Raw genomic sequence first — 16459 nt, 5'->3', positions numbered from 1 at the left:
TATGAATCAGTAATGGGTCCGGGAGATTGTCTCGTGGCTTGTGGTCGTGTCTCATTGTCTTGTGGTCTTTTTATGTAAAATTGCCAAATCACAGAGAGCTCCGCTTGCTTACGGCCACCTCCCTGCGGTGTGTGTACATCCAGCTCCCCGCACCTAGGTGTGGCATGTCATGCATAGGCCTTAATGGAAAACTAGGACGTTTATGCTGATACATGAATGTCTGCGCATGGGCGCTGTGGTTTAGGTTGCTACAGTACGGTGTGCACTGTTGAATAATAACTCAATGGCCATGGTGTTTTGTTTAATATAGATTTTTTGGTGTATAAGTTCATATTGGACACACAATTATATTGACATTCTTATTTCAATCAAGATGTGAATGGAATTCATACAGTGAGCAAAACTATTAGTAAGGACACATACACACACACACACACACACACACACACACACACACACACACACACACACACACACACACACACACACACACACACACACACACACACACACACACACACTCACTCTCTCTCTCTCTCTCTCACACACACACACACACACACACACACCACACACACACACACACAGACACACACACATATATAAAGACCTATAATATATCTTTATAGATATCTATGTAGGCCTATATACTGTGTGTGTGTGTGTATATATATATATATATATATATATATATATATATATATATATATATATATATATATATATATATATATATATACATAAATATAGATATATAGATATCTATATAGGCCTATATATGTATTTATTTATAGCCTAGTAGTAACCCAGTAGAAAAGAAAGAGCCTAATAGTACCTTGATAGTATTCTTCCACCAAGATAATGTCGGCGTGTTGACAGTGAGAATAGATATGGTTATAAAGTTTCTGATCACGTGGGGATGTGTGAATAGAGTCTGGTCGCGAGAGTGAGCGCCGGTTATGCCGCTGGGTCGAGCGGGTGCACACAGCGCGCGGCTCCGGCGGGCGGTCCCACTCACCGCCGCCTCGCGCTCCACCAGGACTGCTGGGACAGACGTATTCCTCCTGTGTATTTATGAATAGGCTCCTCTTGGGGGTGGGGGGGAGTGTTTGGACACTGTAAGAACGTAAACGAAGTGTAAAGACGACATGGAATTTCCGGTTTTGCAGAGATGACCGATGGTTTGGTCAAAGAATAACTTATTTTGGTCACAAGAGAGGGAAAGTTGAGCACCACCTCCCATCTCTCCGGAGGACTTGATTCAAAGTTGAAAACCAAGATGGCCGCCGATTCCGTGCAGGTAGGAAAAGTTGACAACTCTTCCGAAAAGTGCGCAAACCTGTTTAAAAAAGAGTAAATTATCAAGCCAGTAAGTGACTTTGTAACGTATCATTTGTTCAAAGCCATATCGCCAGGAGGAAGGTGACTGTTGTACACTTTTCAGGTTAACTCTGCCTTATCCTAAAGGGGTTGTCTGGGAATTAACTATGGATCGAGGCCTGGGAGACAATTATCCCAGTTTGCACATTGTAATCTGTTGCAAAACGTGATCGGAAACCATGTGGACTCAAAGCGTGTTTATGATACACGTTTAACGGGCTTCTATTCTGTAGTGAAAGTGAAATAGATGTACTTCATCGCTACAGAATTCTCAATGTTACTCCTGGAGATCGTCTTCTCTCCTGGGTAACGTTGTGGTGAATTTGAATATAGTGAGTTTCTCCAACTTAATCTTTTGTAAACAGAGCTCATTGATTTTGAGATGGAGAGATTCATTTTGAGTTACGCGTTTTAAGTCGTCAGATATTATGGACTGATCGGTCAATAGTCAATAGACGCATTCCCATCAAACAACAAGTTTTACAGAAGTATACCCCAAAGCTGTATGTGGAAAATACATTCTGGGATTCAGTAAACGAAAACATAATCCGATAAAGTTTCTTTTATTATTCTCTTTAAACGTCATGACTCAGACAATCGTGTGGTTTCATTGTAATGACGTCACTGCTCAAATATAACTTTCTGACATCTATCAAAGTATCAGCGTTGGTCATCCGCAACTTAGATACCAATCCGTTGCACGGGGATTCAGTATCGGGTCTCTACCTCCGCAGCATCTAGGAAGACCACGTTGTTTTTTATTGTTATTTACACCGAACCGTCACATGCATTGAAATGAAAACGTAAATCCAGCAATAGTTGTTGTTTTGAAATACTTTTTGTAACCGTAGACTATTCTCGACTCTTCTTTAATGTTACATACAATTAAACCAATCCTGGTCCTTTAGTCAGTGATGCTGGTCACCCTGGTCCAAGTATTTTTAATAACCTATGATTAACCCTGTTCCAATTAGGGATTTATTGAGGTCATTTACTGGTCTTTTATAGTGCATCAAGAATGTAGCCAAGTTCTTTACACAACACTGTACCTCCCAAATTGCTACACTGAGAAGAATAAATACAACAGTTGATTAAAGGATTTTGGTGTGCCATGAATAGTTTTTAGTCAGCCACATTGGTATTGTGACTACACTTGATCTTCTAAGAAAACTACCTCCTGGCCCTCTGTGTGTCTGTAAAAACATGCATAACATCAGTAAAACACACTCAAAAGCGTCTACTGCCTGGATCTCAGACGACCATGGACTACAGTGGGAGCCTGGGTACAGCCTGCGTTTGTCCAGGCTGGGACTCAAGTTTGGCCCTAGTGTTTCTATTCCTGGGTCAAGCGGGCAAGCGTGGTCCAGAAGTATGGGACCAGCTGTGGGGGTAAGAGGGCAGGGTGTCAGGTTGTCAGGCATGGCCTAGTAGGCCCTGTGTTGAAATGGCACAGACTTGGCCTTCACGCATAGAGCCTGGATATAGAGTGGTGGCCTTAGCCTCTTGTGGTGGACAATTGTCTGAATGGAGTGCTTGTTTGTTGGAGCTTTCAGGGCTTAAAGAGCTGAGTTAACCTGCTTATGCTTGGGGTTCAGAGGCTGGTGTTTTGTTTCATATTTTTGTAGATCTTTGATAAGTTTCAGGTTTGTACCAACATTATTTTTTGGAGAGCTTGCAATATGTTAAGGAAAGGCTTTACCCTTGCAGTTTCTGAAAGACAAAGTTATTTTGTTGTTTGGTGCCCCCCCATGACAATCGGTTCTGTCAGTATCGGGATTGTGAGTTTTTTAGGCCACTGTTGTCTCTGCAGGCTGAACAGAAGAACAAACAGAGCAAGTTAAGATAAGGTGTATGCCTAAGACTGTCCGTCGCTTATAAAGTTTACGTTTACACTCTGCAGACGGTTTAAACAAAAGCTACTTGGAGCCTAGGTTCAGAACAATCAAAGCAAGTTTTACACCTTTTAAGTAAGTGCTACATGAGCAAGTTTTCCACAACAACTGGACATTGTGCAGAGGCCTCACTCTAATCTGTCTCCACCTTCCATCGAGAGTAGGCCAGTTCCTATAGATTAGATGAAGCATCGGCCTCGTGAGGTAAAATATATTGTGCAATGCCTGCAACTCCAACCCGTCAGCAATGGTAACCACAGCAACAAAAATTGTAACAGGAGAAAAACGAAACATCCCTGTATGGAAAAAGCCCATGTTTCTTATTAGCCAACTCCCCTGCTGTGCGCTGTCATTCTAACTCTCCCTTTGTTTTATCTCAAATAAGACCAGCAGACGTCTCGAGGCAATATGGCGTTCTTGTTATTTTCTTTTCTTTTTCTTTCCACCTTATCTGATTGGCCTATTGGGGATTTCCTTGCATTGTTTCTTGTAAAATAGGTCCCTTTTTTCTGGTGGTCTTCTTGACTACCCCTCCCCCCTAATTCCCTCTCCCCACTCACCAGCGCATTACCCTTTGAAGCCTACGTACTTCCAGGAGTTCTGACCTCCATCTTACCCATGACTCATGTGGAAGGTATAGCCTGCCGAGGCCGGAGCTCTGTGCACGAGACAAGGTGTACCCTCTATGAGGCAGGGTAGGTAGGTAGAGAGGTGGGGTTAATGCAACTCAAGGAACCACGCGTACCTGTTCCATTGCCCAACTGACGCTCGCCTTATTGTTTTGGACTCTTACTCGCATGTGTCGCATCACTACATCTATTTGAGCTGTACTATGAAACGCTGCACAGATGCGGCACGGCACCCCACAGTGCGTGGGTCTGGGGGTGTATGGGCAGTGTGCTTTAAACACTGCCCACTCCATCTATTTGAGAATTTATTCTGTATGACGACTGGGGTCATACTTGGCTGCACAAGTTACAATTATACCTGAAGGACGCCCCTAAAGCTAGCTCCATTAAACAGCAGTCCATCCAGAAACAGCAGGGTTTCACAAGAGCATTTGTTAGTTAATAATAATAATGGATTGAATTTATATAGCGCTTTTCTAGACACTCGAAGACGCTTTACAGTGAGGGGGGACCCACTTTAAGGTGGCGGGGTTTGCCATGAGACCGTGGGGGTGAACTCTTTTACCGGTGGACCCTTTAAGCTTATTTTCATGCAGGCTGTCAGACTGTTGCCCTGCAGGCTGATCTATACACAGAGAGTGAATGAAGTTTAGATTATTTTATACTTTTGTATAATTTTGCAATCCCAAAAAAATATATAACATTATTATTATTATTTATTTTTTTTTGGACATCTTAGGAAAGGCGACAGGCGTGTGTTTCCTGGCCGCCTAAGCTGTAAAGTCTGTGCGAAACCATGAACAGTGTTGTTTATTTCCACTTGCTAGTCCTCTGGCCTGATGGTGTTCTTGAGTCTGCAGTTAAGGTTTGAGGACAAAGATGGTCATCATGATCTGTGCAATGTGTACAGCAGCCATGCGTTGGTTGCCACTCATCCTTAATGCGTTACAAGGATACACACATCCATAACCTGCTCTGGCATATTTAGCAACATCACGAGTAAAACTCAGCTATGTTGCGGGTTTAATAAATCAAACTAACGGTCCCCAGGCTTCAAACAAAGAGTTCATCAACACATGTCTGGTGGTGTTCTTGAACTATATTTCAGTGTAGGCCAGCCCACCTCTACTTTTTATACCAGGCAGCTGTCACTGGTCTCTGAACCGCCACACCATATACCCACTGCTTTCCCAGGAACGGCCCTCTCCATGGCCTGGTGGCATGATGATTTCAAACAGTGGTTCATTTACATGCAGTTCGCTGCCCAGAGTGAGATTAGGTGCCATTCTAGGCTGTTGTGACCTCACACAGCGACCAGCTAAGAGGGATTTGGCTGTCCCTCAGACGGTTTATGTGTGTGTGTGTGTGTGTGTGTGCGTGTGTGTGCATTTTTAGCTTTCACTGTCTAGCTCACACTCCCGGTGTGTGTATGTGTGTGTGTATGTCTGTGAGAGAGAAAGAAAGGGCCAGTGTGAGCGAAAGAGAAAGAGAGAGAGACACATACACAGGGTAACACAGTGACTTTGAATGTATGGCTCTGGTCTGTGTCTCTTTGGCTGGGGCGCGTGCCAGCCGTGGGGCCTTGACTAGTGTTGGGCTTTAAGGATGCCACTGCAGCAGTAAACAGGAGGAACCCTCGGTGGACACGCCAGGGCCGCGGCCTGTGTTGTTAGATGGCCCATAAGGGACCCTAGTCTGTCTGTGGAGCATGCGTGAGCTGGTCCGCTCAGACGACACCATGGCCGAGCCGGAGCCGTCGGACGGGGAAGATGTCCTGGTAAGGTGCCGTGTCGCCCCTTAACGCTGTATTGATTAAAAGCAGGAGAGCGGGAGACGGAGAGAAACCAATGACTCGGGATGTTTTTTTATGGCCTCTGGAGGCTTATGTCACCTGTGTATTAATTAAAAATATGGAGCTACAGTATGGCACCAGTGTTTGTCTTGGGTTTTGCCTGCCAGGCAAGCCATTCGCATTAATAGAAATAATTGATTTGAGATGATTTAGCAAACGAGGTACATCCACTTTCTGAGTTGATGCAGGGTTCCCATCTGGACTTCTTTAGGAGGTTAAGGGTTCAGAATGTGAGGTTTTCTACAGCCACCCGAGCCATAGATCTACATGGACGCGCTGTGTGGTTTCAGTGTAGCTCTTATCAGGACCACCGTCTGGCGGAGCGTAGCCTTGTGAAAGGTTCCCTGTGCTGGAGCTGTTAATGTGTATGGGAATGTGAAGGGTAAATGTGTACAGTACAGCGTGCACACAGGAGAGCTTTTGAATAGTGTCATTCGAATGGGAGAATTGTCTATGTAAAATGGAGACATTTAAGTACTGGTACGATTCATCATTTTATTATAAATATTACTTTGTATTAGAGCTGTCAAGCGATTAAAATATTTAATCGTGATTAATCGCATTAATGTCATAGTTAACTATTATTAATCGCGATTAATCGCAAATTCTTTTTCTATGCTAAATATCCCTTGATTTTTTCTCCCATAATTCTTCTCATTTTAATTCTCTTATCAACATGATGAAGTGCATCGGCTTGCCTTGTGCAAATGATTTTCTATTGATAACAACATTGGCATATACTGATCAAAACAGGACGATACAAAAAAAGAGCCTATAGTGCAAATAAACGACTGCTTTGAACAAATGTCATTTGAACATAGCAGTCACGCTACTGCTTCTTTGTTTTGAGCCAAAAAAATTTTTTTTTTATTTTTTTTTTTAAGAAAATAATTACGTTAATCGCGCGTTAATTTTTTTAACGCCGTTAAATTTGGTTTGCGTTAACGCCGTTAATAACGCGTTTAACTGACAGCTCTACTTTGTATATATAAAAGTGTTTTACAGTCAGAATTTTAGCCTGCAAAGTGAATCTCTAAAAGATTAAACGGAACAAATTGTTAGATTTAAGTCAAGTTGATTGACATATTAAAATCCATGGATAAGGTGATCATTTTCAATGTACAGATACAAAAACCTGAGCATTTTTGTATCTGTTTCCACACACAGAGGGCTAGTGTTTTCATTGATTTGCCGGTAGTCGGTTATTGATTTTGCCAAAGTTTGACTTATTGCCAAGATCTTGGAACACCAACTTGCTGATCAATTCTTTGCGGTCCTCATTAGCATTGTTGCGTCTCGGCCGGCGACGTTTATCTCACATCCTGCCTGCAGCACCTCACCTGTCACCTTTTAAACCCAGACCTGTTTATGATGTAACCTCCTAATCCCGTGTTAGTTCAGATTCCCAGATACAGGGTATAGGGGCGTAGGCTTTTTGAAGTCCAGCCTAGGATCCTCCATTCATCAAACCTATCCACCACTTCCACTTTGATGTGATGTGGAGTTCACTATCAGTCCCTTTGCTAAATGAAATAATAAATAAAACTGTAGTTCCAGCTGCTGCTTTTATGGCTGACCAAAAGGATGTGTCTCAGGCCCTGTCCACACGGCTACGAGTTTTTTGTAAAAACACGGAAGTCTTGCATGTTTGGGCCGAGCGTCCAGAAGGACCCAGTTTTCTGTGCCTGCGCACCCTTTTGAAACCAGCTCCCGGGTTTTTAGGATTTTTGAGAACCCCAGATACGCAATCGATGACGTCATCACTCCACCCACCTGGTGGGCAACGTTGGATAAATATAATTACTAACTGTACTTAAATATTTTCTGCTCAATCTACAAGGTTTCTTGGTTTCTTCTTCTTTGACTCTGTTTGTATACAGCGAGCAGGCTGGATGCAAATGCTCAGCCCTCCTCTTCTTCTTATGGTAGAGTTCTGTAGCAGAAACAGCGCCACATATAGGCCTGTATTATGTACTACAGTGTTACTACAACTAGATGCGTCTTTGCAATGAGTCCACCAATACGGTGAAATTGGTGGACATGGCCTTAGTAATCAAGAAATACGGCATCCTCAACAGAGCATATTGTTTAGGATGGTGTTAAATCGAGCCCCTTGATTTGGTATGATCTAGTGCTGAAAGGATACAGCACCAATACAGAAAAAGAAACACTATAATTGGGAGAATCCATACTTTAAATGTCACAAATTTGCGGTGTATTCCTTCAGAAAAGCAAACGTTCAGTTTATTTTCTTCTTTCCAGACCAGAAAGTTGGAACATACAATGGTTCTGTGTCACAATGGTATTTGTTTTGAATTTGATTTCAATTTGCTGCAAAGAGGCTGTATGTCTGAGATTTAGGTGACTAAAAGATGATCATCAGAAAACAATTTAAAATCACAAAGTTACCAGGGCAATACTCGCTGAATCAAATATTCTCTTGGTAAAGTTTCATGTTTAAAATGGGGTTATAGAAAGAAGGAAATTACAGTTGTTTATTACTGTATGACAAGATTATCATGAGATCGCCCTCATGGCAACGGGAAGCGGACAGAAGTGTGCTAGAAAGTTTTACAAAAAATAGCCCCAGTAATTACTGAGGTGTATTCTCATACTGAATTCCACTCGGACTCAAGAGGTCCTTCTAAAACGGTGTGGGAAGAGCCATGTTTGTTTTTAATTACTTGCCTCTCTTTTCTCTCCTCCTTTTTTTTTTCATGCCATCCTCCCCTTCTGCCCTCCTCTTCCTCCTCCTCCTCTATTCTTCTTCCTCCTCCTGCTTCTCCTCCTCTGCACCTGGGTGTCCAGGGGGATGCCAGGGGCCAGCTGGTGTCGGAACAGCTGGGGCTTGGCCAGAACCTGGATCTGTCTGACACCATGGTCCAGCAGAAACTGGACGAGATCAAGGACCAGATCCGCCGCGAGATCCGCAAAGAGCTCAAGATCAAGGAGGGAGCAGAGAACCTGCGCAAGGTACCCAACAAGATGTAGCCTCAGTCTAGTGGACCCATGTAACGAGACGTAGACTCAGTCTAGTGGACCCATGTAACGAGAAGTAGACTCAGTCTAGTGGACCCATGTAACGAGACGTAGACTCAGTCTAGTGGACCCATGTAACGAAACTTAGACTCCGTCTAGTGGACCCATGTAATGAGAAGTAGATTCAGTCTATTGGACCCCCATGTAACGAGACTTGGACTCAGTCTAGTGGACCCAAGGTAACATGTAACGAGATGTAGACTCTTTAGATTCTCACTAGTCATCATGGGATCCTTATGTTTTGTAAACATTTTTAAAGATACTTACCTAAATGATCTCAACGTGAGGTTGAAACCGTTATAATTTGAAATGCATACCATTGTTCTTCCCAACTTCACCATGTTTAAATTGTACATCAACTTGGAGATGTAGAATCTCAAATTAATTTCCACCATCAAGCTTGCGTCTAGAACCAAGATGGATCCAAGTTAGCCGCTAAATGAATGAGGTCCATATCCTTACCTCGTGGTGAAGGATTATTGTGTTAAATAACAATGTTCATAATCATGCATTGCATCACCCTGCACTACTACAAGGCTCCTCTGGCTCTGTTCTCATGACACATTAACGCCTCTCTCCTGGCGTGCATCAAGGTGACCACGGACAAGAAGAGCCTGGCCTATGTGGACAACATGCTGAAGAAGTCCAGCAAGAAGGTGGAGGAGCTGCATCTGGAGCTGCAGGAGCTCAACGCCCACCTCGTGGTCAAAGACCCGGAGGAGCTGCTCGGTGACTATGCACATGAAACACTTGGTCACGGTTGCATTTGAGTAATCGGTAAACTATTAATAGTGAGATAAGCTTAGGGTCAGATAAGCTATGGTAATGCTTAATCACTTACACAGTGCTGCTGACAATCTGTTTCTGTGTGGGCGGGCCACAGCTAGGTAGTGCTTTTATTAATTGTGGGTGTGTTTCTTCCAGAGCACACTGATGCTACAGTTGTTTTAGCTCTTATTTTATAGGAGGCATGTCATAACTTCAGTCGAACCCGAGGACAAAAGAATAATGAGCATGTGTTGCCACCATAACACACACACACACACACACACACACACACACACACACACACACACACACACACACACACACACACACACACACGGTCCTCCAATCTTTGAAAGTGACACACTCAAGCCTTGTAGCCGACATAGTTGCATTCCACGTTTCACAGGTGGTAACAAACGCACACACACTGATAGAATGTGCTGATATTGTAGCGGTTGAAGAAGTTATTCAACAAGGTTGTTTGTTTGTGTGTGTGTTGTGCCTGTTGTGAAGGTCATGTTCATCTATGGTCAACAGCAGGGTTGAGCACAACCAAGTTTAACATGACTACGTGACCTCTTGGAGGGAGTAAGTGCTTTTGTTCAGTGACTGGTTGTCAGGAGAATGCACTGGAGCTTTGGAGACTACAGCGATAGACCTTATCTAAGTCAACACATTACTTCTGTTTTAAACCTTGCGCGTTCATACTAGAAACACAGGTTCTTGCCTCTAGGATAAGTTAGTGGGATAGTGGTTTGGTAGGTTCTCTGTTAGTTAATTAAATGGCTCCTGGTTTGAACCCCCATGTCTGCGGTCTACCTGTACTCCTCATTGAGCAAGACATGTAACCCCTACCTGCTCTCTAACGACATGTGAGTCACCTGGGAGGAAGCACTGAGTCACTTTGGCTGAAAGACTTTGACTCAAAGGACAACATATTCATTGTTTGTATGGATCTTGGCGTTCCCCTCTTGTTGAGCCCCACATGCAGTGTTTAAGAGTCTATTTTTATTCTGCTTGTGGAGCCCAGGTCCAGGTGTTGTGTTCTGCTTTCTGTCAGCCCTCCTATCCCCACGCCACACATGGTCTGAGCTGTGTTCAGATGCTGCGTCTGGTCGTGGAAGCCCTGGGAGTGTGTGCTCACCCATCAGGTTTCCCCGCTTCCCTCTGCCGTGACCTCATCCACAACAGCAGATGCTTGGGACCCTGGCGCTGAAGTCATCGCCGCCCTCTGTCCGAGTTCAGCCCTGCTTTCCTGCGGTCATCATAAACACGTTCTAAGTGATTTGTAATGACAACAAATCTTTTTCCCTTGGTCGGCCATTGTTATATGGCGGTCATTGTCAGCAGGTTTTTTTCCTTCTTTCCAGCGGCCCACCATTGGATTCAGTTTAGATTGGCTGAAGGAAGGAATGAGGTGTGGGGGGCGAGGGGGAGAGTATACTTTGTCGGCTGTCTATGAGCTGTTCAGTCTGGAGATACGCTATGGGTGCTAATGTATACAAAGAGCTCTGAGAGGAGGGGATGACTCCTCCATTGCATCCACCAACCACATCACCCGCCTGCTACCTAGTCGGGGGAGTGTGTCCTGGCTGGCTTGCCGTCTGGTTATGTGCACTGCATACATGTGTGTGCAGTGTGCCATCAACACACCTGTCATTCACACATATTGCCTGCTACAGACTGTAGTGTGTACGGGTAGACAACCAAAGAGGGGGAGCAGAAGTAGATCAGAAAACATTCTAACCTTTGCATAATTGAGCCTGTTAATTAATTTGTCTGATAGGGCGCCGTTTGAACACCGGCCTCTGTCCCTGAAAGGGCAGTGGCACTGAATGCCTGGTGTAAAACTTTGCAGCCGTGTCTTGCATTCTGTCAGTCCCAACTTTCTCTTTTGACGTGATGTATTATGTATGTCAGTTATGCCAGCTTCTGAGGGGAACTGTTTGCCTGCTTTCCGTAAGCTGGTGGTGGGTGGTTCGGTTAATTTAAAATCAGTGCCAGAAATGTAGGTGCCACTCATGTCACCCGTTCTCTTTAATGGTACAGCTCAACAGACACACTGCTGTCTCGGTCTAACCCCAGTTTGTGTGCTAAACGTTTTTTTCTTTCCTGAACAAACTAACTTGGACTGTCGGGGACGGTTGACTGCAGCCAAATCACCAAATATGCAATTAAATGAAATATGCTTACAACTGGACAAGGATGAGACTGAGGGTATACCTGACACTTTGACACAAGGTTTCTCCTACAGAAGCTCTGGTGGCTTTCATGTGAGTCATCATGCAACAGTCGAACATCCTAGCGGGTTTTTCTAGTTATGCGCGTGTGTGTGTGTGTGTGTGTGTGTGTGTGTGTGTGTGTGTGTGTGTGTGTGTGTGTGTGTGTGTGTGTGTGTGTGTGTGTGTGTGTGTGTGTGTGTGTGTGTGTGTGTGTGTGTGTCTCCCCATCGACAGAAACTACAACCTGGATTGTCTGACTCTCTTTGTTTCATGCTCCCTCTCTTCTTATTGCGACTTAGGTTAGATGAATCACTGGCCCTGAATCACTCTTGTTATTTATTTTTTCCCTCTATTTCCTGCTGACATTATTATGACACAGGCACCCTGTCACAGGCTGTGGTGTTTGTGGTTTCTCAACGAGCCGGTCCCTCATCTTCAAAGAACTACTGCTTGGAAGGTTCCTCGTTTGATTTCTTTCCTTTTTGTTTCTGATTTATTGAAGCGTGGATCAATATTAATAGGACTTGTGGGCTAATATACGTGGATGTCGGTTACTTGCGCAGGAGACATGTCTTTTTGCACGAAATGTGCTTTTGTTTTGACCCAATGGATTTGACTTTGAGGTGAAACCAATCTCTATGGAACGAGCCGTGGGAGGGCTAGGATCTCATCGCTGAATCCCTCATAATTTCATACCACAAAGGTGATGAGCCACAGTGAGAGAACAGCTACAAATGGGTTTGAGCAGAAACCGGGGGATGTAGGGCAAAGACAAAGCTACATAATGTGCAGGTTCAACCTTGTGATAGAATCATAGGAAAACCTCCCACGGAGCCACTCAGCAGCTGTAGCACAGCGAGGGTACGCCTGAGGCCGGTTCTGTTGGTCCGGTTCTGTGGGTCAGGTTCCACCTTGCCGGGGGGAGGGGGGGGTGCATGTGGCTCAGGAGGCAGAGCAGGTTGTTTGGATACCGGAAGGTTGCGAGTTGGATCCGCGGCGCCTCCTAGCTGGGTGTGGAGGTGTCCCTGAACACCCCTAACTGCTCCTGAAGAGCTGGCTGACGCCTTGCATGGTTCACACCGCCGTTGGTGTGTCAATGGGTTTTTGAATGGGGGAATGTCAGGTTATAGGCGTTTATAGAAATCAGCCCATTTACCTGTTGCGGTTGTATAATGAGATGCGTGGCCCACAGAACCTGTGGGGGAATGCAGAGTTTGAATCCAGAGCGTTCTGGTTTGTGTGGGATCTCATCACAGAGAGGCCTCTCAAAGGCGGTTAAAAACTAAACTTGCACTACAGGTCTGGAGAAGTCGGTCAGGTTTTCCCTTAGCCCACCGTGTGTGTGTGAAATCTCTGCTTGCACCCACGCTCCTACAGTAAGCTCGAGGGGGAAGAGATGTTTGCTGGGAATCTTTCGAGTCCAGGCATGAAAAAAGAAAACAGCGATGAGCTCACCTCAGAGTGCCGTAGTCCAGCTGAGCTCTTACAAGATAGATCCTAGCGGGTTTTTCTAGTTGTGTGTGTGTGTGTGTGTGTGTGTGTGTGTGTGTGTGTGTGTGTGTGGCCTCTATTAGATTAGACAGATGGAGTGGAGCCCTGCATCAATTGATCCGATGGAAACCCTTTCGGGAAGAGAGCGCGTGGGGTGGAGGAGGGCAGGGGGGGGGGGGGGGGGTGTTGATCGATAACAGCCATAACAACAATAGTTCAGCCTCATTTGCATGAACGTCAATAATGTCATCACTGTACGCCGGCAAGTTTACACTTGTCTGTGTCAGAGAAGTCTCCTCTGTGTTCTCCTTCTGATCTATAGTCTTTATAGATTTATCTCTGCTGTTCTGAGGAGCACCGGGCAGCATTTACAGCATCCATAGACCTCTGTCAATGAACCGTTTACCTCCGTGTCTCCCTGAGATCTGATGTTGAGTAGAGCTCTACTATTCTATGAGCAATGGCGCCACGGTGTTGTCGTCTTGTTGCTGTTGGTTTTCAACATTAAATAGAAAGTTCACTGTCCTGTGATTTGTTCTTTATTTTTTAATGCATATAATAGTACATTTATGTTTGCTATATTAGTTTATACTTTTCTAGTTAGCTTCAACATAAAACGTTGGACCATGAACCTAAAACACAAAAATATATTCTGAGTGAACCGGTTTCTTGTTTTTAACTCATCTAATTTGTGTCTCGTTTTTTTCCCCCAGAATGCCCCCTGACGCCGGACACGCCCAACAGCGAGGCCAGGATGTTCACCAGCAGCAGTCGCCTCGCTGCCCTGAAGAAGCAGAACGACATCGAGCTGAAGGTCAAACAGGGGGCGGAGAACATGATCCAGATGTACTCCAACGTCTCCTCCAAGGTAACGGGCCACGAGCCCACCAGGGACTAGCCAACGTTAAACACAGTCTAATCAAAGGTGGAGCTTCACTTGTATTTTAACTGAAACCTATGAGTAGAGGCAGCTCTGCAGCCCTGCTTTGTACAGCGGGCCTTATTGACCCAGCGGTGGCCTCTGTCCCGTCTCGGTTCTGGACGCTATATGGCTGCGGGGACTGGATGTGTAATGAGGTCTCTGACACCACGGGGTCGGCTCTCATGGGCTCCTAAATTCACTTTACGGAGAGTTCAGGAAAGTAGGAGGCCAAGTTTAGCCCTATCATGAAAAAAGGGTTAGTCATCCTGGCTCCTGCAGTTAGCACACAGATTCAAGCTTGTTTCATGGCTACTCCTTTGTAGAAAATTTATAGAATTGTTTGGTAGTATGGCGGCGGCCTACCCTGCTTTGAGCCTGCTGCTAGCCTTCACTGTTAGCTTCTCCTTATTGGTTCATTTGAATTGATCAACAACTACTACCAACTCCTCCATCGCCTTGTGTTCCCGTACAAAGTGATCCATGGTAATGGAGATGATAGAAGAAGCTTGTATCGGCACGCCCGGTCATAACCAGCTGGAGTAAAGCCCTGTCTTATCGCCCGGGTCTCCAGCCCTGACTAACGCAGCGTGGAGAGCCAATTAAAAGTAGAAACGCAACAACAAGGGCTTTGTCCAGGCATCAAAGTGGCCCAAAGCGGGAGCATCTTGTACCAGAGGTCTTCAGAAATGGATCAGTAGCCCTGGGAGATGGTGCGCGTCATACTGGTTGTACTACTGTACTAGGACTGGGTCCTCGTGCTACTGGGACAAGAGGATCCAGCAGCAGAGCGGGGACCTTCGAGTGGTTAGGGGGGGGAATTCCAGCTCAAGAGGCTCTGGGTCGCAGCCCTCAATGCTCTTGAGTATTCTTTAGTCTAGATGCATGTCTGCTGGATGGCTCAGTAGTCAAGAGTAGCAACAGAGCCACTTTCTCCTTCTCCTTGTCTCGGTCCCAACTATCCGCGTGCAAACTGTTGTTTACCCTTGTCTGTCGTGTGTGATCGCCGATGTTGTGTGATTATTCACAGATACATTTCTCCCTTTTTATTTTCCCACAGCTTGACTGTATGGAAGTAGAAAGCACAAAGTACGGACACATACAGCTGTATGCTAATCTGTCGTCTGGTGCCTCTGATGACAGAGCACCACAGCTATACTTTGCCCCTGAGGTGTGAGGTGTCCTGTAAGTCACCTGCAGTAATAACGGCTATGGAGGGCCCTAGAGAGCTCCGAGGTCTGGCCTCGACGTCAGCGTTAAATCACACCGTCGCGCCGTGGTAGGGTGATGTTGGAGGACATTAGACCAGGAGTGGACATCTGCTTTAATTTGGTGTTCCTAACATTCAGAGAGCTTGTCGTTCGTGGGAAAGTAACTGAGGAAGAGGCACCTGCAACTCTGGTCCACAGAACCTTAAGGGAACCTTTACCTTAACACTGTACCTGCTCAAGTGCTCTGTGGCGGCTAGTGACCTGGTGTGTCTGCTATTCAAATCACCGCCGGTCACCTTGGATACAAGCGTCTACTAAATGGCGGTAGTAAAAAAATACTAACATAACATGTAAAAGCAGCTTGGATGAGTCAAGTGGGGCTCCCCTCGTGGACCACCAGCCCCCGCCCGCTGGACAGAGGGCAGTGTGAGGCTGAGCAGTGTGGAGAGGGGAGGCGGGACCTGGCGGCGGCGCTGGGGAGGGGGGGAGGGGGGCCTGAGAGCGGCGTCCCCATGATGTCATAGAGGAAATGCCTGCAGACGGAGGTCTTTCCTGTGGACTCCGCCGTCACCGCCATGACTGAAACATCTGAAGAATTCTGGGTGGAGTTTGCTTACTCCAGTGTGTGTGTGTGTGTGTGTGTGTGTGTGTGTGTGTGTGTGTGTGTGTGTGTGTGTGTGTGTGTGTGTGTGTGTGTGTGTGTGTGTGTGTGTGTGTGTGTGTGTGTGTGTGTGTGTGTGTACTCTCAGACCCCGGGCAGCACACCATGACATTCCAGGGGTATTTGTGGGGAATAAGAGTTTCCATGTGGTCATTGACTTACTTGGCTCCCGTTAAGGGCATGAATGAATGGCCCTTGGCTGTTTGTGCAGCAGTCTCCCAGCAACGCTTTGTGTCTGGGCCCCGTGTTTTGTATCGGAGGTCAACCTATACTCCCGTCTGGGCTACTGTAACGTGCTGTACGTTAAATAGAAGTGGAGGTGGGACATGTTTACCAAATACTTACTTATTCCTGCTCGCGTCGAGCAAAGCTATTTTGACAGCTTAGATACATTA

At 45.5% G+C, this 16459-nt stretch overlaps 1 protein-coding gene across 3 annotated transcripts in view; it reads left to right on the top strand.

The window, feature by feature from the left end:
* The first annotated feature begins 943 nt into the window (after nucleotides 1-943).
* The window catches only part of pkn2a (protein kinase N2a), a 32215-nt gene continuing 16699 nt past the window's right edge, over nucleotides 944-16459 (top strand). Inside the window, exons 1-4 of one of the 3 annotated variants that reach the window (XM_030364916.1) lie at nucleotides 944-1300; nucleotides 8562-8726; nucleotides 9386-9521; nucleotides 13987-14141. In XM_030364916.1, the coding sequence (XP_030220776.1) occupies nucleotides 1280-1300; nucleotides 8562-8726; nucleotides 9386-9521; nucleotides 13987-14141 (477 nt within the window). In that variant the 5' untranslated portion in view covers nucleotides 944-1279. Of the gene's footprint in view, nucleotides 1301-5322; nucleotides 5679-8561; nucleotides 8727-9385; nucleotides 9522-13986; nucleotides 14142-16459 lie in introns of those variants that run through there. The other 2 variants (XM_030364915.1, XM_030364914.1) reach the window with 2 other exon arrangements.

This window comes from Gadus morhua, chromosome 8 (assembly GCF_902167405.1).
Source record: "Gadus morhua chromosome 8, gadMor3.0, whole genome shotgun sequence".
Classification (NCBI taxonomy): domain Eukaryota; kingdom Metazoa; phylum Chordata; class Actinopteri; order Gadiformes; family Gadidae; genus Gadus; species Gadus morhua.
This window is presented reverse-complemented; position numbering and strand designations above follow the sequence as displayed.